This window comes from Drosophila teissieri, chromosome X (genome assembly GCF_016746235.2).
Source record: "Drosophila teissieri strain GT53w chromosome X, Prin_Dtei_1.1, whole genome shotgun sequence".
NCBI classification, from domain to species: Eukaryota; Metazoa; Arthropoda; class Insecta; order Diptera; family Drosophilidae; genus Drosophila; species Drosophila teissieri.
The window spans coordinates 15,081,294-15,108,391 of NC_053034.1; the positions used below are offsets into that span (position 1 = coordinate 15,081,294).

Genomic DNA, 27,098 nt, shown 5'->3' on the forward strand with positions numbered 1-27,098 from the left:
TTTGTTTGGGCCTTTTTGGCAGTTGCGATTGACAGCAAAGCCAATGGTGTCCACGATTTCTGATATCCAATAATGGGATATATATTATCTACATAGGCTAAAGCATTCAATGAAATTAAGATACAAGAACTACTTAAAAACTCTACTTTGCTGGCAATCTTTGATTAGCTTTCAAATGTCCTGGGGAAAGGGAATTATTTGGGGTTACTTCGAATGAAAATCTATTATCCAAAATGAGTTTGCAATTGATTTTTCCACTAATTGATTTTGACAGGAAGTAACTTCTTTGTCGGCTTGTTTTCGCTGTCGTTGTGGATTTTATTTTATTGGGTTTCGTTATTGATTTTTGCGTAGGTGACAACTCTGTGTGTGGGTGACTCTGGGTGGGCGCCGGATTGTGTGGGTGCGAGCGAGATGGCAGCAGATGCGTGAGTGCGTACAAAGTAAGGCTGAAAAACACTCCCTCCCATTCCCGTTCTCTCTCCCACTCTCTCCCTCTCTCTTCCCCTCTCTCTCTCTCTCTCTCTGGGTCGGTATCTCCTTTGCTCTTTCTTGCACTTACACTTTGGTGTTTTTGTTAAATCTCAAGAATTCTTGTCGAATTTTTGTTTGTTACTTTTGATATTTCACTTTTCTTATGGCTTTTCACTGGTTTTTTGTATCTTTTGTTTTGTGCTTTGTCACTTTTTGCTCATACAAGAAAAAACAACAAAAATCGCAAATGGCGGCGGCGTTTGAATCCGTATCCGTATCTGAATCCGTATCTGAATCTGAATCGGAATACCAATAACTATATCTCGATAGCTGTGCGGCGTGAGCTATTGACTATGAACTATTTAACTGCGAACTGTGAGCTGAGTGTCGAGAGTCGAACGAACTGACGCAACGGCGACGAGTGAACTGCCTGCCTGCCGGATATACGGATCCCAATTTCCAAGGTGTCTGCTCAGCGCCCGATGAAAATGCGAGGAAAACTCTGCTCCGCTCTGCTCTGCTCTGCTCTGTTCTGCTCTCAGGACCTCTGCCGCAGCGCTGTGGCAGCGGCGTTGGCGTTAGCGTTGGCGTCGCATTTTCCCACCCATCCAAAACAGTGAAAGTTGTAAACCAAAATGGCTGACCCTGCTCCTTGGCATATTTGTATCTGTATCTGTAACTCTATCCGTGTTCGTATCTGTATCTGTGTGTGTGTGTGTTTGCAAGCGTCTATCCACATTATCCGCTTTAAAGGGCAGCAGCCGTCTTCTACTTCTTACACACTCACTCTAAACAGTCGGCGACCACTTTAAAATGATCTGAGCTTAATAAAAAGGATGCTTTAATAATAATTAATCATTTATGCCAGTACACATGGTCAAATTACTTGGGAATTAGCCATTAGAACATTCCTAAGTTACATATTCTTATAACTATTTTGGATACTGCATAGATCCATCAACAAAAGATGTGTTTTATATACAAAGATTAATAATATGTATATACTTTGTAAGTTAGCCAGATAGTTGGATATAAAATCAATGTTCATTGACTAAAATGTTCATGTTCATTCTGATTTAAAGAACGATTTTCTGTTGATCTGTTCTGTTTCATCTGGTGATCACTGTGCCAGCTGTTGGACCTGTACTTTGCACTGCTGTTGCCGCTGCAAAAGGTTTTCCCGACCGAAAAGGGAAAAACATCCAAAAACGCAACGGATAAACGAATATTTTCCATCTGATTGGTTTGGACCGGCTGGCTGTTGGCAGCGCAGTCGACGCTGACGCTGCCGTTGACGTCGACGCTGCGGCGACGGGGGTGGGTATAGACTGTGAAAAGCGAAAACCCATTGTGGCAAGCGGAAAACTCGGGGAAAAACTCTGAAAACAAGGGTGGCCCGAGCAGAGACGCCAGCGTTTTTCACGCTCTCTCTTCGCTCTTCTATTCACTTTTCTCTCTTCTCCTCTTCTCTGCTCTCCTCTCCTCTTCGCTCTGCTTTGTCTCTCCCTTTTACCGCCGTGTCTGTTTTGTCTACTGGCTCGTGAAAATGTCAGGAAAATTCAAACTGCCACAGCTGCTTGACAAAAGGCAAGACTACAGTTTTGAGAAATGAGGAAAACAAGAAAACGGAAAATGTCTTTCGGGAAATTGTGCGATTCGATTCCACTCACGACTGCCACTTGTGAGGCAAGTTATGGGCATTTGTAAATTGCGATTATGCTTAGATACAAATGGCTCTTTAATTTTTATTTTCTTTTTCGCAATCCCACTGCTCAGATTGCAGCTTTTAATATTTTAGCCAATAAATTGTGGCACATTTCGACTCCAGAAAGTATGCAATGAATTTAACGACATGCGTTGCTACTTTGTAGCTTCGTAACAGTTTCATATATAGGGATCTGATTTAACTCAACTATATACAAAGTTTCCCCACTCATCAATTTAGTTTATTCCATCTATTAAAGTAAAATGTAAGAGCCCGAGGCCTGCGAGTCATAGAGACAAGTATCCAATTGCTATGATGGTGGCATAAAAGATACATTTTGATGCATAGTACTTGATGCCTCAGCTGAATTTCCCAACTAGACTGGAGGCAACGAAGCCAGCACGGGTGTGGAAAACTCTGCATCCCACAATCGTGTTTCGATCTAAGACGATTGTCTCCTCCCTCTCTTTCCCCCACTTCGGCCCTCTCCCTCTCCCTCTCTCGCTGACCTTGCTGGCATCGAAATTTCCACTTCCACTTCCACTTCCTGCTCTCCTACATTTCCCGTTCCTCTTTGTCGCCGCTTCCTCGTTCGGCTAAATCTGATGCGCACCCCAGAGCAGCAACAGAAATAAAATATATATAAGTATGTACATATACATCCGACTGTTACCAACCCAACTCAGCCCACACACACACACGCACACGCACACTAAACCCATACCCTAACGCACGCACACACACACACACACACACAAGCTGGTTGCGTCCCGTTTTCGAATTTCGAGCGAAACTTGCGTAGTTTTTCAACCCCAAAATACGGGACAAGGACAAGGTCGAGGATGTGGCCCTACGCCCCTGGACATGGGTGCACAACGGGAGTGGTTCCAGGCCCATGCACTCCATCCAACCAAGATCCAACTGCTGAGCGCCAGCTTTAAGCTCAAGCTGGGTATTGTTTATATAGTACTGTAGAAGTGAGGCGAAGATACTTCTATGCTCATACTATAAGATAACTTTTATGCTAAGATACACTAATACTATAGATGGGTCTTTCAAGGACTAAGGATCTACATTTGCACCTCTGACTTTCAGTATTAGCACATCCTTGAGGATCTATTTACTAGCGAAAGGGTACCATAGTTAAGATATATCTCTGTTGGGAGGCCTGAAGTATTCCTGCAAATGTGTTCGATGCGTTGATGGAATACTTTAGTGGTGCCGGGCATTCACAGGAGGCTGTTGAACCCCCGAAAACCCCGTCATTTGTTTGCCACCACCACCGCTGCTGCTAAATGTGCTGTGTGGTTGAGATGCGTTGCTGCGCTACTGAGTTACTGCGTTCCTGCGTTCCTCCGCTTCTGCGTTTCCGAGTTTCTGCGTCTGCCAGGAATGTTTACAGCCGGCTGGCTGAGTTCTGAACTCTCGGTCTGGGCTCTAGCTCTAGCCTAGTCCAAAGTGGACGAGGGTACTAATGCTAAAGGGAATGGCAAGGGGAGAGGCAAAGGGTATGGGGATGGAAAAGGGATAGGGAAAGGGAAAGCCACCACCCACCCCCGAGGCAACTGCGACGCATTTTTGTGTGTGCCGCCTTCTGTGCGTTGCCATGCTGCGATTTCCATTTCGATTTGGGATGGCTGGGATCGCATTCGCTTGGATTCTATGGTATTTAGTGCACAGTAAGAACAGTAAGGTGCTTAAGTGTCGCGACTATTAGATACCCGTTAAGATGATTAAGCGCAGTTAGCTCATATGGAGCTAAACAGGCAGCCAGAAGATCTTCACCTATTTTAATAACATAATAATAATAATCGAAGAAACTCCATTTAAATTTGTTTTTTATCATATAAATCATCGTAAATTACATGAAATTATTTTTATGAGTGCGTTGGAAGGGGATGGCTTGGCATGGCATGGCATGGAATGGAATGGAATGGGTGGGGGAACGTTCCATTCCGCTGTCTTCCAGCTTGCTTGGGTGGTGGTGTCCCGTTACGCGCTTGCCACTCTTGCCGTCTCTGTTGCACCCACGCCACCCGTCGAGGATCGAATTGGGCTGCGTTCCCCTTCCCCCCTTTCCCTTGCCTTCCCCTTGACTTCGCCCCTTGCCTTATTTACTTTTTTATTATTATTATTTCATTAGATTGCAACCCTCGTGTGTCTCTCTATCCTGGCATCTCCCGCCCTCCTTCCCCCTCTCCTTCTTCCTCTCCCTCTAGCCCGTTGTTGTTGTAATCGTCCCGTCGCGGAACAAGGACGAATGGCAGTGGGGGTGGGGGGTGCTGGGTGGTGGGGGGTTGGAAGTCAGTGCGCACTTTGAAATCTTAACGGAACTCGCTTGTTTATTGCGTCCATGGCAGATTTCGACTGCCGCTGACGTCATCGCCCTTGAAGTGGATAAACTTATGGATGCAACTAATTCGTCTTCAGGGTTTTTGGCAATCTGAAACTTGAGGTTTTCACTCCGGCTTTTTGCTAGTTTGCTAGATTTGCTAGTTTTGCTAGTTTTGCTAGTTTGCTAGTTTGCTAGTTTTGCTAGTTTGCTAGTTTGCTAGCTTGCTAGCTTGCTAGTCTTGCTAGTTTGCTAGTTTTGCGATTCCAGTTCCAATTTGATATGACATCGTTTTCTCTTTCGATCCACTTAAAAGGTAGTTGTATGAAAGTACCTATGGCCGTGGGTACAGTCGCGGTATGTGCAGGAATCACTCTTTTAGGGACCCCTTTCCATCGATGGCTTTCTTCGGGCATTCTTCTGCTGCAGTTGCTCCCTTCTTCTGTTACTGTTATTCGCGATTCCTCGTGTGCTTCTTCTTCTCCTTCGTCTTCTTCTTCTGCTTCTTCTGCTGGTGCGATGACCTCAATGCGTTTTTAATAAGTTCTGGCTGACACGGAGGCTCGCATTCGGGACGCGGCTGATTTGATGATGGCAATCTCACGGCAGGACCTTCCACAGCCGCCCCACTTCTTGCGCGTTTGTGGCAAAGAAAGCGCGTGCGGCATGCAACGTGCATCCTGCGAGCGAAAGTGCTTGGCCGTGCCCGCGTTGGCACACTCTCCCTTGGGGATTTTTCGGGACCAAGGATCGCGGACTGCCAGGAGCCAGGACATTTCATACATACACACATAGTAGCATATACATGTACATATGTATGTATGGAGGTACAAACGTATGAGTTTACAGAAGACCCTATCATCGGCAATCGGCGATCCTTGATCTCGTCGCCAGCTGCACCTGCAGCAGATCGCCGCTTGTGCTTGTTGGTTTTGCGGCTCACTCCACTTTCGACTGGCCATTTCTCACTCGCTTGTTGGCCAACGCGGCTAACGGTGCCCGTTCCCTGTTAACGGTATTGCACCTGGGAGAGCAGCCAAAATATACAACAAATAAACAACAACATGAATTAAAAGCCAAGTGTTGCCACACATAGATGCTGTCCTGCAACCCCCCTTCCCTCTTCTTTGCGTTGCAACACGATCCGCGCAATCTTGACTCTCGCTCATAATTATCATATCAAGGGAAAACACAGCGATAAAGGCAACACGAGGGCACCGAGCATAAAGGATTGCATTTCAAGGGGCAGCGGGCAGTTCAGTCGCGTGGCAACGGCAACGGCAACCCTCCAGCCAAGCATGCAACTGCCACGTTGCATCGCTGCATCTCTGCCCTGCTGCAGCCTCCCCTTGTCTTCCCCTTCGTGTGCTGCTTGTGCATCTTGATTGCGCAGAGGCATTAGCATATGCATAACTGGAACAAACAGGGGATCCTTTAATTGTTATGGTAAGCAGCAAAAGCAGCAAAGTAAATAATAATAGTAGTTTAATTCGTTAACCTACAAGCGCATACAATTAAATCTTAAATCAAACGTAACTAATGCTAGACAGAATGGAAAAGTATCTTAATGAATAGCTCCAAGAAATAGTTTCTAGTAAGTTAAGCTTTTAGTTTGTATGGACTGAAGAATTCGCGTGTTCCTCCTTTCTTCAGACTTCAATGCTTAGCCATTTAACTTGAGATGGTTTTAGTTGAGATCTCCTGGATTGAGCAATGCTCTTCGTTTTTTTTCCGAGTGTGTATCTCTGCACACTTGATGCGGGATCTCCTGTGCAATCCGATCTGTGTCGGTGTCTCCCAACTCGCCAGTTTGCCATTTAAGCAGCCTGTTGGTCTTCCTTTGGCATCCTCGCTCCTTTTTGCATACGAGTGGGGCACCCAAGTGTCTTAATCAGCGCTTAATGTGTTGTGATTGCGTAATCGAGAGCAGAGCAGATGGCCGGAGGCCAGCTTCTTTCTTTCTCTCGTTTTACCTGTGGCAAGGGCACGCGTCATTGGTTCGCCAACTCACCTGCCACCTGAGAAGCAAACACAACCGAGCGAGAGTCGCCCCAAAAGCAACAAAAAAAAAAACAAAAAAATGAAGCAATTATGCACGCGTTCACAATCGCAAAGCTGAGACTGCACTTTTGGTATTGAGGCAAAGGGGCATAAAGGGCGTAGTTCGATAATGTTGTCAGCTCAATTACAAGCCATTGATGGCCCCGCTGTACACAGCAACCAGCGGCGGAAAACGGCAGGAAGAAATTAATACATAAAATTTCAATATGCAGCAGTAGTGCATATGAGTAAATATTGGCCAAGTCCAGGTATTAAATGGCCAATGAGCAAAAAACACAAAAATGGGGCATGGCCCGGGGGCGATGCCACTGCTACTTGCTACCTGGGGCATCCCGTTGGGCGATAATGCTCGCAATCGAAGTGGCAAGCTGGAACTAAGCCAACAGAGCATTAAGCACCGACCCGATAATGTCCCAATTAATGTGGATACACTGGACAGGCACCAGGCACCGGGAGCCGGGAACTCGGGAACTCGGGCCATGTCCCAAATTAAGAGCGGATGCGTTCATTATTTTCCCCATTGTCCCATAATCCATTTGCTGCCTGTGAATGGCCAAATTTGTGGTTTTAAATTATGACAGCAATAATACTTAAGTGCAACATTGCAACATTGCGAACTTTGGTCTTATAATAATAGTCAACTGTTAAAAATAAAGAGAACTTAACTTACTTATTAATAATACAACGAATAATTTGCCCATTACATTTTGAAACTCATTGTTTAAAAACATATGTATGCCAAGTCATTAAATACAATGCATACTTATTTATTAATAAAGCAAACCCTTCTTTTGCCCTGCTATCTGGCACCATCAATCTTGGGCAGGACGATCACGATCAGGATCACGATCGGGATCAGGATCGCCTGATCCTGGAGATGGAAGGTGTCAGCGGCGGATTGCATACGCTGGCTGGTTATTATCGTTTATAAAATAAATAGGGCAGCGCAATAACCATAATAAGCAGTCGAAAATGAAATAGCTGAGGGAGAGCAGGAGGCCATCTGCAACCAGGATCCAGGATCCAGGCCACCCAGGACACACAGGACACTGCTCGTTGGCGACGCTTGGCCTCATTAACGCCGCGAATTAACGGGCATTTAGCCGGCGAACAAAATGCACACAAAATGCCCCGAAATGCGAACGAACACCCAGGAAGCCTGGTTGCCCGAAAAGGGGGAGGCAGGATCACGGGGAATTAATAAGGATAAGGATAAGGCAAGGGACTCCTGGTTGCATGTCTGGCGGCCATAAAAATTCATATTTAAAATGCATAACAATGAGTACCGCACGCGAAGCTTTAACGGCGCATGGGATCGTTAGGATCGCATCGAATGAGATCGCATCGGATGAAATGGGATGGGAGGGGGGGTATGCTTGTGCAGGGGAAGATCCGGGGAACTGGGATCAAGGATCGCGTCGCGGCGACTGGCACCCACATATGCATACTATGTGTGGCAAGCGGGGTTGCTGGCTGCACTGCACCACCACCACCACCACCACCACCACCACCACCTTTAGTTTACATTTGTTTTCTCCGCTTTTTTTTGTTTACTTATTTGTTGTATTCAACAAAAGACGAAGGATGGCGGCGAAATTAAGCTGGAATTTTGAGTGGCACGAGCCACGTCGATCCTCGCCATCCTTGCGATCCTCGCGCTCCTGCACTGCACTGCTTATCCTTAATTTCGCCGGCCCGGCTGTCGTCCTGCGGCTCCTCCCCCCGCTTGTCCTTCCTTTTGGGACAGGTGCAAACAACGCGTTCTTCTTTTTTTTGGTTCGGCTGTGTTGGTTTTTCGGCTCGGCTCTGTCCCCCAAAAAAAAAAATTCGCTGCCGAGTGTCCTGAGAGTGTCCTTACCCCTTGATCCTTGAGCACACAAAGCACACTCACACACACACTCGCACACACACTCGCACACACTCCGCCACACACAGGCGCTGCATTAATTCGCTTCTTTATTTTTCGGTAATTGCCGAAAATGTTCCGAGTGAACGAGCGAATCCCCGTGCCCACACACCCTATCCTGCGAATGTCCTGCGAGTGTCCTGCCGTGTCCTGATCCAGCGTCAGCCGGATTAGCCGACCCCCTCCAGCCAGCCTGATCCTTTGCGCTCGATTGCGATTTCACGTTCCTCTCATTTTTCAACAGTTTCAGCCGCCGTGCGATCATTGACTTTTGTCAGGCAATGAAAATATTTATGCACCGGGTGTCCTGCGGCAGAGTCCTTAATGGGCATTTTGCTCAAGGGGTTGACAGTCTCGGAATTGATTTCACCAAATTTACAACTTGCATTTAAAATACCTAATCAAGTATTGGCACCTAAATTAAACTAAATTAGGTGTCATTCCATATTTGTATTATTATTATTTCCAAAGTTTTGGCTAAAAACTGATTGTCTGTTGCAGAAAAATCTGGAAATCAGTTAGCAAAGAAAACAGAGACAAACTTATGCTAATGCAATACCATTTTTCTTGAGGCCGGTTTCGCCCCACCATAGATGAGATTACCTTAGAATATTGTATTGTGCGCATGGCAGCTGAAGATTAGAACTAGCTGAACTTGATTGACCGTTTTGGGCGCCATTCGAGCTGCCCGACAGATGCTGGGCATCCTGGTCAGCGGTCAGCTCCCGGTTGCCCCGGTCCATTTACCGCATTCACATTCTGGGCTAATTTTGAATGACAAAAGGGGTCCGTCCGGTTGTAGCTGGATTCCGTGTCCATTGTGTGGACGACAAGAGTGGGCCAGCTGGCCATGGGTTTGCCATGGGTTTGCATGCGGGATGCTGGGCGCCCGCCGCTTCTCACGCTGCCCACTGACCGACCAGTGTGGCCGCCACCAATGGCAACCAGTTGCTGACCAATTGTTGAGTGCCACCCAATCGCCGGACAGCTGTGGCCCAAAAGCGAGGAGCGCCGACACCGCGGACAAAGCAAATCCGGCTCTGTGTGTGGAAAGCTGTGAAACTAGAAAAGCTTTTTGTTATTCGACTCCTTTATTGTCCCGACAGCCCCGACACTCGCTCTCAAAGCCAGTCGCACAATGGGCCTAGGTCCTAGTCGTCCTCGTCCTGGTCCTCGTCCTTGTCCTGGTCCTCGTCCTGGTACTGGGCCCTTTTCCCAGACACTTTCGACATTTGGGCGCTGTCTCGTCTCAGCGGGAATGAAGACAATGCGCCCAAAGAGCTGCTCCCAGGCGCCCCGAACTGGTTACCATTGATGAAGTAGGCTGCATAAGGGAATCTCGACTTCCCAGATTAGGCCTTTGAAATATCCTTTGACCCTCAGAGTCTATTTATTATTTAAATTATATCATAGCGCAAGGATATAATATTTATATGTTTTATTGCCAGTAACAGTCGGAATTCAATTTAATAGTATTGAATTTAATGATAATACAGGTGTATTCAAAAAGATATTTCATATTATTTCTTACTATTCTCAAATTAGGCGATTAATGTACTTCACCTATTACGAAAAAAAGGAAGCAAAATTATAGCTTAAATAACAGCTACATGTAATAATGTATCTTTTAAAAATAATAAAAAATCGTACCTAGCTAATTTTATAAAACATCATATAATTTAATTAATTTAAGTGTTTTTACACGGCCAGAGCGCCATCTAGCGCTTGGATATATTTGACACGTTACTTACATCGTTTATTAGCGACACCTAGCGGCAATTTCGGGGTCCGTTTTCCGTTGGCGACACCTACCGGTAAAAACTGCGTTGTCCGTATGACTTGAGTTAAAGTTAAAACTCTCTTTATTCTTAAGAAATAATTCCATTGTTAATATTGAACTTCTTTTTAGAATTAGAAATAGTAAAGTAAAAGGCAGCTTTCTCATTTGATTCTGATAAATTTATTTATGATTTTACAGTTAAGCCTTAATGTATATAATTCCTATATACCGCATACTTAAATTCAATCGAACTTACGGCTAAGCGTGAACTGTGAATCTTATCATTTTTGCTATTAAGGAGTATAGGTAATGTTGGTTTCCGAGTCGTTAGAAAATTTATACAGTGGTCATTGTTGTTGTTGCTCGTCCAAGATCTCTATTAGCAAAAGGTTACTTTTATTCGATGGTCTGTGTATACAAAATTTAGGAAAATCGAGGAACTGGGAAAGCGGGAGGTTATATAATAATTGGCGCGACCCATGCACTGCGACTATCGCCTTGGTTTGGCTATCGTCGTTTATGTAAAAATAATAATAATTGTGTTTCAATCGGTTTGACAACATTGTTGTATTAAGACTTTTATGGTGTGCGCGTGCTGTGTGGTTTTGGGTATGCTTAAAAATCTAAAACAACTTTAAATTCTAAAAGGGGGCAACCGTTCGCAGACTCGTCCTGGCTTCAATGTAGACCAGCGGGTCTGCGGACGGAACTTAAAGCGAGCTAAATATACCTATGTTGCTATACCTGTGATCGTTGTGGCACATTGCCCGCAGTGCTGGGATAACCATCGCTACTGCCTGCATGTGCACACAACTGCACAGCTTATTAAAATATAGAGGTGAGTCTAGCAAAAGTTTAAAAGGTAATTACAATAAGAAAACAAATAAACAACACATTCGAATTTGTGTATGTGGCACTTGGCTCTGTCCCACGGAAACGAGAGCGGCAGCAGCAGCAACTCCTTGTGGTCATCATCACCGTCTGGGATTTACTTGACAAAAGCCTCGGGCGGTATTTTGTTTTCCTTGAACAGTTGCTCGAATACAAAGGCGGCATGGTTATAGTCCCAATTCGTTTCCTCCAGGCATCTGTTAAATGGAGAGACGGGTTAACCTATTGATCGAGCTATGGATTACCACATGGATCTTACTTGCGGCTCCAGTCCACATTCATTTGGCTTTGCGCGCTCATGGCTTGGATCATTTGCATTTTGGTGTTCTCATCCTGGGCGCCACCAGGTGCCACCGCTGTTGCCGATATGGCGGCACTGCCGCTGTTCACCGGTGCGGGGGCCGCCAGCGGATCTCCTGGCAGTATAGCCACCGGTCCAGTCGCCACGCCCACGGTGTTCAGTCGACCCTGCAGACCCGCCGCTGCCCCAGCTTGCGGACTGGTCACCGCAGTGGAAGTGGAGGGCATAGCACCGGGAGCAGGCTGGTGCTGTGATCGCTTGAACTCTCGCACCTGCTCCTGCGTAGCGTTTGTGATGAAGATCGTCTCATTGCGGATACAAAAGCCAGTGTTCTGGGGCACCACCACGTAGGTGCGGGCAAAGTGGCGCAGGTCATACAATTGCATGGAGGCGGGATTACTGGCCTCGCCGTTCAGCTCCTTGAACAAGCCCGTCACGGTGAAAACCATCATTGATGTCTGGGTGGAAAGAGATGATTTTAGTTCTAGCTCAATAGAGTTTTGAATTATTTGAATGCTCACATTGTAGATGGTCAGATCGACGGTGAAGGTGCGACGCTCGTGCTGCGTTCTTGGCCATTCGTCCAACGTGGAAACACAGGCCAGGCGTCCGTACCTCAAGTGCCGGGTGCGAATCTCCTCGCCGTTTACCAAGCGCCGGAGATTGCGATTGAACTTCCAGAAGCTGTTCAACCTGGAAGACGATTGATGAAGGCGATTAATGGATGGTATTTATTTATTATCTAGCACAAGGCTCACCTGCCCGCCTGACTGGCCGAAGGCATCGATATGGAGAGCATCGCGTTCTCGTGGTAGGCATCTAGCAGAGATTGCCGACTGTCCGAGTCAAAGATGCGGAAGTACTGGTCCAGGAACTGGCGCACCACCTCGGCGCCAGCGACGTCGCACAGATAGGAGGCCTTCGTTTCGAGCAGACGTCCCTGCTCGGATAGATCGAATGTGACCTGGGGCGCCAGGGTCTCTCCGTCCTATATGGGATTTAATTTGGTTATGGTCTTGCGATTACCACCTAGCTGTGCTGGGGGAATGGGTGAGCCGAATTATCGATAAGGAGATTCCAAACCTTAGATCCATGTACAACACGGTATACATACAAAGTATACCAAACAATGGAGCTTGTGTATGATTCATAGGGAATTCCCATCGTTTTGCTAACTGAAGGGGCTTATATACGAATACAATCTACGGGTGCTTTGAACTTACCAACTTGACCAGTTTGGGGAACTTGCGGCGTACCTCGCTGTAAATAGTGGATATTCGGCCGTATTTTTTTTGTTGGCATTAGCAGGGTGGCGATGATAGATATGCGAGTTAAATAGCGAGAAATAATAATTAAATGGGTGTTTTTCTTTTTTATTTGTGGGTGCTGTATGCGCTGCAGGAGTTGCAGATTAGCCAGTGGCCAGGTTGTGACTCCTCCTCCTGCTGCCCCCACGCGGCAGATGTCTTTGATCTGCCTATAGCTTTACCGTTACTCGACCGGCTCACACACACACAAATTGGCGGAGCTTTGATCAGCTGAAGAGGCAGAGGCACCGGGTGCTTGGCCATTGTGGTGCCTTCAATGGATCGAGGTGAGGAGTGCAGCGGAGAGGCACGATTGAGCAGTGCATTGTGCCTGGGCATCTTTTCTGGTGTATCTCTTTTGTATTCATATGTTTTTTATACATTTTTTTCTTTTCTTTTTTTCAACTTTTTTTTACATTTTTTCATTCTTTTTTTTTTCAGTGGCCCCAAGCAAGAAGTGGCTTTTCAAGCTGACTGCTGTGTGTAGCTTCAGTTCGTCTCGTCATGTCCAAACACGTCGCATCCGCAGGCGGCTCATGCGCCCAACAAAGCCGCACAAACTAATTGCAATCGGCTGGCAACACAACGCGGCGGCCGCTGGCGCCAGCAGAAAGTTCGCAGTGTCCTGTGTCCTGGCGTCAGTGTGGTTGTGTCCTTCGTCATGGTCGTAGTCGTTTTCTGCTCCTGCTGGACGCTGCGCACCCGAGTGGTGAGCCTATGCCCACCACTCTGCCTCCTCCTTCTCCTCCTCTTCTTGGCAACCGCCGCAAAATCAACAAGCGGCGACACAGCAATGCAACACAACGGCGCGCACAGGGCACGCAGCTTGGAATGTGGCACAAACGCATCGGCGTTTCGCGCATGCGTGCGTGCGCTGGCGTGGAGTGGCTACATGCGTGCGCCCGTGTGTGTTGTAGCGGGGTGCGCGGTGGGTGGGTTGGTGGATCACGTGTTATTCGTAATATAATCAATCATTGTCGATGTGATGCGCTAACTATTGGTGTTTGGCCAACGTTGTTGCTGTTGCTGTTGCCTCGCTGTGGGACTGCTGCATGTCCGCCTGCTCAAGTGGAAGTGCGAACGGTGCCGGTGTATGTATGTTAGGTCACAAGTACAGTTGCGTCCGTAGTGCAGCGTTGCCACATCGTCGAAGGTTTAGTGCACTTGGCTTGGGCTCAACTGTACTTCTTTTTTTCTTGTCATTCTTGTTTTTTTTTTATTGGTTAATATTAACTCTTTTTTTCTTTTATTTATTTTTCTTTTGTGCTCTGCCCAATTTCCATTCCGCTGCTTACGATCTGTCCTGGCTTTAAGACAGCTGATGTGGAAAATATTCCCTAAATGCTTTTGCCTACTCAGCTGCTTTTGACTTTGGCTGAAGGCCATACAAGCTGGCAATTGCGGCAGGAGAGGAAGTTGCACCTGACCACACAATCCACAATTCTGCAGCGCATTCGCTTCAAAGAAAAGGAATGGAGACAACAGAACAATGGAAATATGGTAATCCTAATTCCTCTGTAACTCCCGACGCGGCAAATCCCACGTCGAATATGCATATGCGGCAGCATCCTCTAGAAAGGTTAAAAGATCAACCAATCACACCATAGTATACCTGATAAAGTGCTGGGTATCCTTGTAGCGGGAACGGCAGGGATTGTTCTTTAAAACGAGTTCCAGGATGGACAGGTTGCGAAACACAACCAAATGGGCCAGAGATGGTATCTAAAAATGGTAAGGAGATTGATTGAAAAAGGTAAATCTCTCTCTATAATGAACACTAACCTTGTTATCACCCAAGTAGAGAATCTTGAGGTTCGGTATGCGTTTCTCCACGCCCTTGAACGCCTCCATGCTGGACATGGAGTTGTCATTCAGGTTGATGGCCTCCAAATCGGGTATATTGTCGCAGATAATGTCAATGGCGGCGCTCATCACGTTCTGCCGGAAGAGTGGGCAGAAAATCAGCTTGAGATCGGGATCGGCATGGAACCGGGACAGATCCAGCGCCTTGGTCTGCACATTGTACCGCTTGGCCATGGTGACCTTCATCTTCTCCTTGAAGTTATCGTCGATGGCCACCAGTGGAATGCCGCTGCGCACGCGCGGCATCAGCCGATAGCCATCTGGCAGATGGGCATGTCTGCCCAGATGTTGGATGCGCTCGGCCACCTCGTAGTCGTCCGTGAAGAAGATCACGCAGTTGCGCTCCACCCGCCAATATTGCGGAATGAAGACATGTGGCGACATCGCCGCCAGTAGGGCACGCAACAGTGTTTCCTTCTCGTATATCTGGGCATTTTGTAACTGCAAAAACAACATAAAAAAAAGAAGCGGAATAAGGGAAACCATTAGATGTCTGTCAATTATAAAAACTCATATGGCGCACAGATTGCAGAATTATCTGATCGGCCAACTCATGAGCTGTTTTGCCAGCAGTGCTCCATATTTCGTGTTGGTTCAGCGATAGATCACCCAATGGGGAGTGTAAAAGGCAGAGTTATCACAAAATGTCTAAAAATAAGAAACAGCACGTACACGTCCGTAGAAACATGCCGTAATATTGCACTTTCCCTAGTTATCTCACTGCAGATCTTCACAACTTTAGTGGTTTCCCACTTTAACCTGTTTCTAATTAATGCATACTATATTCTACCTATGCATAATTTTGTTAATATCATCATTTAAACCTTGCTTAGATATAATTTCTTTACTCTGCTTGTTGACTTTGTGTACTTGTCAAATTGCAGAAAAAAGGTTAACCAATTTGCATGCCATTCATTTGCATTAGCCAATATGTGGAACTCGTCACCTAATTACAACTTTTTTGTGTGTGGAGCAGTCTAATCATGCAAACCTTCAGTGATTTAATTACGGCCACTTATCCGGATATGTGGTGAGTGTACGGCAAACAGCGGTGGCTGCCAAACGGGGAGAGCGGAACCGAGTAACCACTTCCTCCGACACCAATGCGAAGGTCAGAGATCGGGGGAGTGATACGCTATATCGGTCACTTGGCTATTGGCTATTGTTATTGGTAGATAGATGGCTATCTAATCGGAGTGACTGCATTCAGACGTACGTACGTACACATTATACACATAAACATTATACACAGAGAATCACTGGAATCAGTGGTAGGTAATTCAATTTATAGGATCACTTCGAGTACAGTCGAGTACGGGCACAAAGAGATGGGGGCCATGTGCGTATAATGATCGTGTGAATGATCGCCATGCTCCAAGCTCATAGCTCCAGAGCTCCCAAGCTCCCAGCTCCCACTCCATGCCACACGATGCCCCAACCAATACACTCGACCCTATTTATATCAGCGGTATCACTGTATCACAGTATCAGGCAGATAAGTCCGGGAACAGTCACAGCACCAGCACATCTAGCCCACTCATTCATTGCGCATTAATGCGATAAATTTATTTATTACGGGCATTAGCTGTATATTATTATATATTTTGGCTCTCCTGCGTCCGTCCATTGGGCGCCTCGATATGGTTAACCCTAGCCCTAGCTTTCCATTGACTGAAACATGCAAGCATAAACCCCCTCGTGATATCGCATTTGAAATGAAAAAATGACAAATTGTAGTGTTTTATTAATTTACAACCTTTGTCTTTTCAAAATTTCCCGCAAAATTGGTGTGTCATAGGCTCTTTAAATAAAGTTTGCTGTTAACTACAAAGCTATTTATGCTTTTTCGGTCTAGCCTCGCTAATTAGTGGAAAGCCCTATATTTCATCGATTAATTGCCCATTTGGTTTATTTTATTTATACGCTGATAGCACAATGTGTCGTATTAAGATCATAGATCATTAAAGTTTTCTTTTAAGCAGGCATTACCTATTACTATGTATACGAGTAGTGCACAATCCTTCGCATGGAAGGACTTTTACTGTAGGTTATGAATAGTGCCTCCAAATGGGGCATACAACTTGGGGAGCCTTGAGTTCAAACGCCGCACCTGCTCGATAGGCAAATGGAACCGCCGTTGAGGCGACGACAAGGCCAGAGGTTCCCATTTGGAAATAGAGATGATGACTGTATTTTGGAGGGAATCAGATCGGATTGGACATTCTGGGGAACTTTGAGTTTCGCCAGGGGGGCGGTGGACAGTGGATGGGTGGGTGGGTGTTTTGAATGGGTGTATGGAATGTGAATGGTTTGTTTGCACAGCTCACAGGCATACATGGCTGCTATACATATGCATACTTATTGTATTCAACACAATACAATATACACCGAAAGCGAGTACTGGCTGGCTGTCTGTCTGTCTGTCTGTTTGGCTGGCTGGCTGAGACATATTTCTAGAATTGATATGGAGCTATATAGCTATGACAAGCCAACTCCGGCGTCGCAGTCGCAGTCACAGCTGGCGGCGCAGCTTGGGTTGGGTTGGGCTTTCAATACGTTCACGTTCGCTTGGCTAACAAGTGAACAGCACACCGTACACCGGCATTCGCTGACAGACGTGCGCCGATGAAGCAGCAGCAACAAGTTACTGCTCCCTGGACAGCCATATAGACCGCAAAACGGCATCCCCAACGGCATTCAACTAACCATATACTACCCACAACGAATACAGACTGTAATATATACGCTTGCAACCAAAAACGAAAAACCAAAGAATGGGAGGCTGTTGCTCAAAGGATTTGGATGACAAACGCTCCTGGAGTCCCGAGGAGACCAAGAATGGCGTACGACACGCACATCCCGCATAATATCAGTAGCAAGTGACTAACATTTCGTTTCCAGAGCACCACATCGACCATCATTGCCCAGCCGCTGGACGAAGTGGGCTCCACCGGTGTATTCACGTTGACACGCACCACCACCAGCACCACGCGGCAGGAGAAGACGGTGACCACCACCAACGAGGAGCGGGAGCAGGATTAGCTGCCACCGGATTAGCATGAAAGCCAAAAACCTTTTTTTTTTTGTTCACACCTTCTTTTTGTTGAAACGAATTCAATGCCAATGTGTGCGTGAGTGTGTGCGTGAGTCTGCTGTGAGTGTGTGAATACTACTAAAATAAAAATAAATGTAAATACGAACAATGTGAATATGAATATGGATATGGATATGCATCGAGTTAAGCTGTTAACGAGTAATAGTAAATTGTTATGTGCCTGAATTTCAATTTCGTAATAAATTGTTGAATCGCTAAACACTGCACTTTGCTTTGAATTATCGAAAATAAAGCAAACATGGATTCTCATACAAATCAAATGCAGCCAATAAAGTGGCTTCGATTCAGGAAATCATCAATCACCTTTTTTTTTTGCATTCAATGGGATCATTTCATATACAACAAGCTGAATGCTGTGCATCTATAACTTCAAAAACATCACCAGATAGCATTAATGTGCTGATTTTGCTTTGATTATTTTCCTGTTTTTAATTTGATCGATTGTGAGTGGTTTTACATACAAAATAATAAAATCTCTAACAACTTCTTCAATTTCGCATGCAAAGGCAAGTTTTTTTTAATTGCTGAACAATTTACATGATCTCTACACAGGTGCGAGTAGTTCCATGCACTTTTTATGAATAATTATCCATACTTGATTAATCAAACATGTACTTGTTTCCAACTATATGTTGGCAATAGACAGTCGAAATCATAGTTAAGAATAGAAGTTCTCTAGAAGTGCTCAATAGAAACCAGCACATTCTTTCTCAACGAGATTCACCCAGCCGATATCTACTGTACAAGTGGGGGGATGACAGATGGGAAAGGGAGGGATCGTAGGAGCAGGGAATCTGCCAGTTCAGCTGGCGCGCGATAAGGGGAACACGATCCAACGCATTATTGGTCGATGACATCAGGAGATGCACACAAAAGAGCACCAAGCGAATGCTTTCAACTGCCTTCAAGTGGACTGGCTGCTATTGGGGGCCTTTGGTATTACCCATTACCCCCCATAGCTCGTGGAGCCATCCCAGCCAGTGAGTCAGTTCTGTTTGGACTGGCCAAGAACACAACACGCTTATCAACGCTGCGTTCTGTATTCGTACTCGGCCAAAATGACTAACTACCCAAAGCGGGCACGTGTTTGAGTCTAATAACAAATAACAACCATCAGTCAGTCAGTGGAATGTTTTGGCCATTCCATTCGCACGTACATTCATTTCATATGTGTCTAGCATAGGTGACATACATAGTTGGCTCGCATGCCAGCTGTGAAGCCATTAGGAAAATGCAAATACGACTGGCAATTGCGATTTTCCATTTAGAATTTACATTTATCAATAATACTCCGACAGTTCGTTCGTTACATGCAACTTGGCAATCTCGACTTGTTTTCAGTTTCCATTGTCACTCAAGAACGTCGCTACGTGTAGTTGTCAAATCGTTACAATTCAACGCATAATAGAGCCATATATTTAAAAATAATAATAATACCTTTGTGGACAAGCGAAACTATGCTAAGAAATTCGTTTACGAAAGAGCTTTTCCCAGCGCCTGAAGGCAGGCAAAGTAATTGTAGCCCCCAGTAATTGAAAAAGCCAATTGCCGATAAGAATGCATAAGAATGATAAGACAAGGTAAACCCTTTCCAATGTCTTCAGTATTTTAGTTGTAGCTATGTATATGCTTCCAAGATAAAGCAATAACTATATTTGAAAAACATATTAATCACTTGTTACTAAAAGTCATAAACTGTCACAATCATCAATATTTCGCACAATCAAACGGAGTTCTTAGGCTAAGAATAACCGACTGATTGGCTCCGAAAGAAAAGGAAAACAAACATAGCCCATATCTAGCTGAATTATTGGAATTATTAAAAACTCAAGACCATTACAACTCGTTCAATTGGCTGTGAATAAGAGCAGATAAGATTAGGCCAAACAAACATGCAGAAAATAGAAGACGGCGGCCAGCGAGCACAAACTGCGCAGATAAATTGAATTGGAGGCGGACAGCAAATAAAAATAATAAAAAAGAACCTAGTCCACGAAATACAAAATAAAAAACGACAAAATACAAAATACGAAATACAAAAGGCACAGACAATTAAAGAACATATGTACCAGACCGAAAGCGAGGGGTCGCTGTATACTCGTAGTGTGCTTGCTATATGCTATGTGCTGCATATGCAGATAAAATAATTTAACCGACCCTACACTGACTTTTCAATCAAAAGGCAGCCCCCCAAACGACAGTGCTGCGCTTCGTTTTTAGCGGAAAAATCAAATGGCAATGGAATCAGTGTGATTAATATTCCCTTAAACGCAATAAGTATAGATAGCTTATGAAAATATAGATCTTTGGTAAACTACACGCTTGCAAACTCAAAACTTTAGCTACTTTATGCAAAATATAGTAAGGTGCGCTTCCCACTTTTATACATTCGTTATGTTTTCCGTTGAATAATTAACAATATATATTACAAGTTAATAAAGTTTAAGAAGCCAAAGAATATAATTTTACGCCATACTTGTAGTTGGTATGCAGAAACCATGGACTTCGGGTCTTACGAAGGCAGCCAAAAAGTAGCCAAAAGTTGGAAGAAAGCGAACGTCGTCTTGGCCGGCCAGCACTGCCACACGGGGCGTTCGAGTGAGCGATAGGAAGCCGAGCCAGTGAGCGAGCGGGCTGGAAGGCAGATAGAAATTGGAGCGCACCCCGAGAGTCCAGGCCACGATCGATCGACATGCGAGACGGGCAGCCGCAGTGCCACAGCAAAGCTACTCGCAGTCGGACGCAAACATGAATCCCATGGGGGGCAACAACAGCATTACGGTCATGTTCCTGGTGATCCTCGGCCTCGTTAGCCTGGTTAGCCTGGCCAGCTCGCTGCCCATGACTCCCGAACAGGAGCTGAAAGATGAGCAGGAGCCGTTGGGTCAGCAGCAGCAGCAGCAGCAACAACATCATCGCATGGTGAAGAGCGAAGCGGAGTCGGAGTTCGTCGGCAGAATTGCGCCACGCAATGAGCACAATCCGGAGGAGGAACAGGAATACAATACCGTCACATTGGTGGAGCAGCTGGAGGCCGCCGGCGTGCAGCTAGGCGATCGACGGGATCTGCGCAAGCTCACCTACACGGAGCTGGCCCGCGTACTGGCCCTATGGCATCTGTCCCAGAATCGCAATATCTACAATGCCAAAGGACCGGAGGAGCAGCCCAGTCAGGCCATCGATGCGCGTTAGTTTAGTTGCTTAATGAGTAAGCTCGTTTATTTAAAGCCAAAGTTCACTTAATATAAATTGTGTGACAAGAGTGGAAGGCTAGCACGCTCTTCGGATAGCGAAGTGGGATCACCCATGCAGATATACTATGGCAACTATATGATATTCCATGATACCTGACTTTCGTTAGAACATTGTAACTTCAAGAACCGAACGTCTTTTTCAAACGATAGTGTGCCCCATTTAGACTCGTATAAGATTGCAAATAAACTAAACCGTATTGTACAGCAAAGTAGTTATCTCCTGGAGTGATAGGTCGTATAACCAACATTTGATACACCGATGCTGACTCGGCTGTGTGCAAAGCACCAAGATAAGGTACACACAGCAAGGGTATGGAGTAACTAAGATCAAAACGGCGCTACGAAAACAAAAAAATAAACTATAAAAGTGATGTTCAGCTACGCCACTGCCTTGTGTTTCTCCCACTCGATCTCGTCCAGCCGCGGCGGCGCCGCAGCAGTCTCTGTCGTGATGCCGCCAATCTCCGAACTGGTGCCGGTGACCACGAGGAGCGGCATCTGTCGCCGTTGCAAGCGTTTGGCTATCGGCGGCACGAAGAGATCGTGCTTGATTAGCGTGCAGTCCGCATCCTGGTAGATGCGTCGATTGTTGTCCCAATTCAGCACGGCAAACAGCCAGGACAGCAGCCATCCGCCAAAGAAGGTAATCACGAAGCCCAGCGCAGCGTACCACATGTAGCTGATCCTGTACAGGTAAAAGAAGTGCTCTTCCTCGGCCACCGCTGTCGCAGCCTTGACGAAAATGTCACGGGCAAAGCTCCTGTCCACCGGACATCCAGCCGTGGACATATCCAAGCTAACCAGTGGTGGCTTTGGCTGCCCGAATCCGATCCAAAAGCAGAACGCCAGCGATATGAGCAGCCCTGCAATGGCACCCTTTTCATTCGCCTTCGTCACGTACATGCCCAGCGTGAAGAGCCCCAGCAGAGGGCCTCCAATGATGCCAAAAATTGACAGTGCCGCCTGCAGTAGTCCACCAATCGATCCCGCCATGAAGGCCATCCCAATGCAGAGGGCTCCGAAGAACACCGACAACAGCTTGGAGTACCACAAGGTCTGGCGATCGCTGAGCGTGCGTTTGGCGCAGCAGCTGACCAAGGGCTTGAGGTAATCCTCCAGGGTGACGGCCGCCAGCGAGCTGATTATCGAGCTGATCGTGGAGAGGCTGGCGCAGAAGATTCCCGAAACGAAGAGACCAGCCAAACCGGTGTACTCGCCCATCGTGTCCACGACGAAGAGCGGCATCACCTGATCGCGCGAGTTGACACGTCCCTCCAGCAGCGGATCGCAGTCGCGGTAGTACCAGTAGATGCACAGACCGGAGAAGCAGGTGCTCAGGCTGAGCAGGCACAGAATGGGCAGGCACCACCACAGGGCCGCTCGAGCAGCACTCAAACTCCTCACCGCCATCAGGCGCTGGACCTGCGCTTGATTCACGCCATAGATGGCCAGGTAGGTGGCACTGCCGCCCAAAATCTGGGTGAACCAAGTGTGCCGTTCCGTGGGATCCACACTAAAGTTGGTCAGATTGATGCGTCCGTTCTCCTGCGCCACACGCCATATCTCCTCCAAGCTACCCGCCTTCACCCAGGCGCAGATGATCACGCTGAAGACAGCGGCGAACATGAGGAGCGACTGATAGATGTCGGTGATGAGTACGGCCTTCATTCCGCCAAGCGTCGCGTAGAAGGTGCACACAACTCCCACAATTACGATGGAGAAGACCTGGTTCAGGCCAGTCACAGCTTCCAGGGCCAAAGCCGGTGCATAGACCACAATGCCCATGTAGAGGACCATCTGGAGTGTGAAACTCAGCGAGGCGGCCAATCGGGTGGCATAGCCAAAGCGCAGTTCCAGATACTCGTACACACTGGCCGTTTTGAGGCGATAGAAGACTGGAATGATGAGGTAGGCGGCCACCGGCGTGGACAACACATACGACAGGTTGATCAGGACGAACATGGTGCCGTACTGATAGTTCTCCATGGATACGCCCAGTATGGTGACGGCCGACATGAAGCTGGCCATCAGGCTAAAGGCCACGGGCGTCACGTTCATGGAGCGATCCGCCAGTAGGTATTCGGTGGTGGTGCTCTGCTTGCCGCCCACGAAACGGTAGTAGATGCCAATGGCCACGGAGATGGCCAGCACCACGGCCAGGATTGTGTAGTCCCAGGCGCCCAAGGTAGCCATTGCAGATGACGGGTTCAAGGGGGCACGTGTTGAGCTGGTTTCCCCGACGGAAACCTAATCGCACATTTAATCACTCCTAACTGATAAGTTGCCCCTAATCGGGCCTCTTGAGATTCAGCGGTATATTCTATGGGGCGTCGGACGTTGAAACACGTCTTCACCGTCTGCCGGCCGTCGATGAAATAAAGGCCCAAACGGAATGAAACCGCAAGCTTTTGTTGGTGAGCCAGCATTGGGCATTTTACTATGGCATTTACGACCCCGTCGAGAGATAGCGACCTGTTGTGTTGCACCACGTGCGGCTGGATGGGCTGGCAACCAGGCAAAGGATACACCAAACCGCAGGCACCAAAAGCCCTTTAAATGGGAACCCATTTAGGTGAGGGTCATTCCAATGGCCAAACCACCAAAGGCTCGGCTGCAGTGCACTTTCAGCTCATTGGGACGGGGGACGAACACTTGTGGCTGGCACTGTGGCCAACTGAGTTTAGCCATCCATAAATATTTATTTGCCCGCTCGTCGGCTTGCAATTGTAATTGTTGTACCCGATGGTCGTTAGCTGTGTAGAGCAACTACCCCCTCGGCCCAACTTTTGCTTGTTTGCTTTACGATTTTTACGAGTGAAATTAATTAATAAACACAAAAGAGCACAGGCGGGAAGTCGGGAAGTCGGCAATGGAGCACTAGAGCAATGGAGCAGTGTACAAATAAACAAATAAGCCTCAACATTTCGTGTTTACAAGAAAGTTGCAACTTATGCGATTCTCGCCGGATGCTTTGCTCTCTCGAAGCGACCTTTTTGTCAATAGCAAAATAACCCACAGACGAATCACATGATTTTCATGGAGGCCAAAAATAGGTCTATGGCTGCCGTCGTAAATCTGGTATCTATATGGACCAGTCTAAAGTTTGTAGTTCCTTGTAGTGGCGGGAAATTAGTGAAGCACTGGATCAGTGTTTTATGTTTATGTGGTTTGTAATTTACCATAGACGATGGTTACTAAGTCTGGCGTTTTTATGTGACTTTAGTAATTGAAATATGTGAAACTACCTTGAGCATTTACTTTGCATCAAGTCGAACAGTCGATTAATTTGTATATGGCGGGCATTATAAATCTGGCATGTATATGGATCTTAAGTGATTTCTAACGGGTGCTGGAGAACCGAAAGCGACCTTTAACTTAGTAACAAAACTACTATCAAATCACATGATATTGGTCTAGACCATTGCTGCGCTGATATCTATATGACAGAGTAGTCCAAACTTACCGTGACTTGGTACCAGCCAAAGCTGTTGGGCATCAGTTTGCCGAACTTGCCGCGCGGAATGGGCGATCCTCGACGTCGGGAGCTGGGTCTATCCTGCTGTAATATGTAATTTACATTAGGCATTTGCATTGGGATGAATGTGATAAAAAATGGTGGGCACCTTGACGGTCGTGGTCATGTCACTCATGTCATCATCCTCGTCCCATCGACGCAAATCTTCGGGTCTCAGCTTGATGTCCTTTTTGTTGTGTGGAAATTGTGAGGGCTTGAAGCTGACGCGCCGCTTGTTGCGATCCTTGCGTCGCTGGCGATCCTCCACTTCTACAGGAATATATAAACATGGGTTACTGGAGGGGGTATTTCATTTTGTTGCGCATCCATGTACTGACCATCGAAATCCTCGAGAGCGGCGTAACGTCCGCCGCCATTGCCGACGTTGTTGTTGTACCGCTGGCCACCGCCGCCGCCTCCTCCACCGCCGCGCTTGGGCATCCTTATAATTTTTGCTCCAAAATTTACACAACAACAAGAAATGCGAACTTCAGCACGTTTTTCCCTGCGTGCGTGTGTGTGCTGTTGTTGTTGCTATTGCGAAAACCGTGTTGCGGGCAAAAAACTGTAAGCAATGTATTTTTGCGAAAAAAATGACGCACAAACTGCCGCCAACTTCTGGGACAATTTCCTCAACTTCGTGCACCTATTTGCTAACACTTTGAACTATTTTACTGCTGTTTTTTGGCAAATTTCAACTGCCAAGTACAACGCAATTTTGTGAAATTTAATTTACTTATATAGTGACGAGCGATCTTCTTTCGATAGCTACTGGCCGATGGTTTGCACGAACTGGACGGATGATAGCTGGCTCTTCAGGGCCTGTTGTTCGCGGAAAAATGGTTTACTTGCGTCGAAAACGGGAAAGCAAAGAAAATAAACAGGTAATATGCAGCGGGCGAAGGATTCTTGCTTGGTGTTGTTTTCGTTTCCTCATTCGGAAAGGTCTATCGATGATGGCGGGCCAACTATCGCAATGGTCGTGATCAGTGATGACAATCTAGCGCAGAGCATTGCGTTGACTTTAGGGAGTTTTGGCTATTTTATGCTTCTGAAGAGATTATTTTTAAGATTCAACTTTATTTTATTGGATCGTCTGGATTTTTAATTTAAAAATAATGTCTTTATTCTTACTTTAAGTATTTTAGTATTGTAGCAATCAATTGCACACTCTCTAAGTGCTCATTATTAAGTTAGTTACTTTTTATGCAAAGACTTCGAAATGTTTGTGTATAATATTTCTTTTACTTTCATTTTTCGCAAACGGTGCAGTGTATTTCATTAATTGGTAATCGATAGTTGAGAGAGGGAATGGTGATTACTGAGGAATCGAAGTCGAGTCGGGTTTTATTATCAGATCAAGCAATATGTCGGAGCGAAAGAGTCCGCTAAAGGTAATCCCGTCCGCTTCGGAGGAGCAACTGGTTCAGGCCTTGAACGATCTACTGACGCGCTGCTCCCAGGAGGCTTTCGCCAGACAGGATAAGTTTAGCGTGGGACTTTCGGGTGAGGATCACACGCACAGGTCATGCAGGTCAAGTGGATTGGCTTGTGATAAGCCCAACTTGAGGGGTGACCTTGCCAGGTGCGATCTGCATAGTTGCGTTCACCAATGTCAAGTGCCTTGTTTCGTTTACAGGTGGTTCCCTCATCCAGTTGCTAACAAAAGCTCTGAAATCAGGCAACTTGAAAACCGCCAACTGGGTGTTCTTCTTCTGTGACGAGCGGTACGTTCCCCAGGATGATAGCGATTCCACATACGGTGCCTACAGGGCCGAGTGGCTGACCCAATTGCCCTGCATCCAGGAATCCCAGTTCGTTTGCGCCGACACCAGCATACCGTTGGACGCCTGCGCCGCAGATTACGAGGAGAAGGTTAAGAGCCAAGTCGATCGGTTTGATCTGCTGCTGCTGGGCATGGGACCCGATGGCCACACCTGCTCCCTCTTCCCCGAGCAGCCAGCCACACTGCAGGAGACCCAGCGTCTGGTTATCCCCATCCGGAACTCGCCGAAGCCACCGCCCGAGCGGATCACCTTCACCCTGCCGCTTATCAACAAGGCCCGTAATGTCGCCTTCGTGGTAACGGGCGCCGGAAAAGCCAGTGTAGTCAAGGTGAGATCTTTAGCTTAATACGATGAAAAAATATGAGAAAGAAATGTGACACTTCAGAAACTTCAGTTTTAGGTATTTTTTATAACAATTTTATGTTATTATGATTTTCTATATTTTTTTTTAGAGTGTGTTTGTCGATCTGGACAAGAAGTTTCCCGCTGCGTGGGTGAACCCGACAGAAGGACAGTTGACGTTGTTGGTGGACGCGGGAGCTGGAAAAGAAATTTAAACCTTAAAATGACATTCCCTAGAGTACAATTGAATATTGCAAATAATAATATTTTTGATACACTTTTGAGTGTTGTTAATTGGTGGGGTGGGGACAATAAACGTTATCACTTTTGGTTAGTGGTTTCTTTATAATTTTACAATAATTTCTGAGTTTCTGAAATAGTTGTATATTATTTTTCGAAATTTATAAAATCCAAATTTGGCTTGAAAATGCTATCGGCAACATGAAAGCTATCGATATTTGTGTAG

At 46.4% G+C, this 27,098-nt stretch overlaps 5 protein-coding genes across 5 annotated transcripts; 3 read left to right on the plus strand and 2 right to left on the minus strand.

Annotated features, from left to right (window-relative positions):
- Nucleotides 1-10,608: 10,608 nt before the first annotated feature.
- On the minus strand, nucleotides 10,609-25,451 carry LOC122625306 (nuclear RNA export factor 1). Its single transcript, XM_043805392.1, has 10 exons — nucleotides 24,842-25,451; nucleotides 24,613-24,773; nucleotides 24,453-24,548; nucleotides 14,540-15,061; nucleotides 14,370-14,479; nucleotides 12,674-12,710; nucleotides 12,209-12,438; nucleotides 11,972-12,143; nucleotides 11,409-11,908; nucleotides 10,609-11,346 (listed from the first exon to the last, which is right to left on the minus strand). The coding sequence occupies exons 1-10, from the start codon at nucleotides 24,942-24,944 to the stop codon at nucleotides 11,247-11,249; spliced, it is 2,031 nt and encodes a 676-aa protein (XP_043661327.1). The 5' UTR covers nucleotides 24,945-25,451; the 3' UTR covers nucleotides 10,609-11,246.
- Nucleotides 17,190-17,934, plus strand: LOC122625311. Its single transcript, XM_043805396.1, has 2 exons — nucleotides 17,190-17,463; nucleotides 17,522-17,934. Exons 1-2 carry the CDS (start codon nucleotides 17,395-17,397, stop codon nucleotides 17,660-17,662), a joined length of 210 nt encoding a protein of 69 aa, XP_043661331.1. The 5' UTR covers nucleotides 17,190-17,394; the 3' UTR covers nucleotides 17,663-17,934.
- LOC122625310 lies at nucleotides 20,421-20,940 on the plus strand. Its single transcript, XM_043805395.1, has one exon. It carries the CDS (start codon nucleotides 20,484-20,486, stop codon nucleotides 20,925-20,927), a length of 444 nt encoding a protein of 147 aa, XP_043661330.1. The 5' UTR covers nucleotides 20,421-20,483; the 3' UTR covers nucleotides 20,928-20,940.
- Nucleotides 21,368-23,346, minus strand: LOC122625307 (putative sodium-dependent multivitamin transporter). The gene has a single exon (XM_043805393.1). It carries the CDS (start codon nucleotides 23,180-23,182, stop codon nucleotides 21,368-21,370), a length of 1,815 nt encoding a protein of 604 aa, XP_043661328.1. The 5' UTR covers nucleotides 23,183-23,346.
- Nucleotides 25,452-25,816: 365 nt separating the features above from the next.
- Nucleotides 25,817-26,909, plus strand: LOC122625309 (probable 6-phosphogluconolactonase). The gene is made up of 3 exons (XM_043805394.1): nucleotides 25,817-26,009; nucleotides 26,143-26,618; nucleotides 26,743-26,909. The coding sequence occupies exons 1-3, from the start codon at nucleotides 25,871-25,873 to the stop codon at nucleotides 26,845-26,847; spliced, it is 720 nt and encodes a 239-aa protein (XP_043661329.1). The 5' UTR covers nucleotides 25,817-25,870; the 3' UTR covers nucleotides 26,848-26,909.
- The last annotated feature ends 189 nt before the right edge of the window (nucleotides 26,910-27,098 follow it).

Coding starts and splice junctions, on each gene's coding strand:
- LOC122625311 (XM_043805396.1), top strand. CDS start 17,395: ATGGGAGGCTGTTGCTCAAAGGATTTGGATGACAAACGCTCCTGGAGT. Junction 17,464..17,521: donor CCGAGGAGACCAAGAATGGC/GTACGACACGCA, acceptor TTTCGTTTCCAG/AGCACCACATCGACCATCAT.
- LOC122625306 (XM_043805392.1), bottom strand. CDS start 24,944: ATGCCCAAGCGCGGCGGTGGAGGAGGCGGCGGCGGTGGCCAGCGGTAC. Junction 24,549..24,612: donor ACATGACCACGACCGTCAAG/GTGCCCACCATT, acceptor TACATATTACAG/CAGGATAGACCCAGCTCCCG. Junction 11,909..11,971: donor TCGATCTGACCATCTACAAT/GTGAGCATTCAA, acceptor CTTTCCACCCAG/ACATCAATGATGGTTTTCAC.
- LOC122625307 (XM_043805393.1), bottom strand. CDS start 23,182: ATGGCTACCTTGGGCGCCTGGGACTACACAATCCTGGCCGTGGTGCTG.
- LOC122625309 (XM_043805394.1), top strand. CDS start 25,871: ATGTCGGAGCGAAAGAGTCCGCTAAAGGTAATCCCGTCCGCTTCGGAG. Junction 26,010..26,142: donor GTTTAGCGTGGGACTTTCGG/GTGAGGATCACA, acceptor TTTCGTTTACAG/GTGGTTCCCTCATCCAGTTG. Junction 26,619..26,742: donor GAAAAGCCAGTGTAGTCAAG/GTGAGATCTTTA, acceptor ATTTTTTTTTAG/AGTGTGTTTGTCGATCTGGA.
- LOC122625310 (XM_043805395.1), top strand. CDS start 20,484: ATGAATCCCATGGGGGGCAACAACAGCATTACGGTCATGTTCCTGGTG.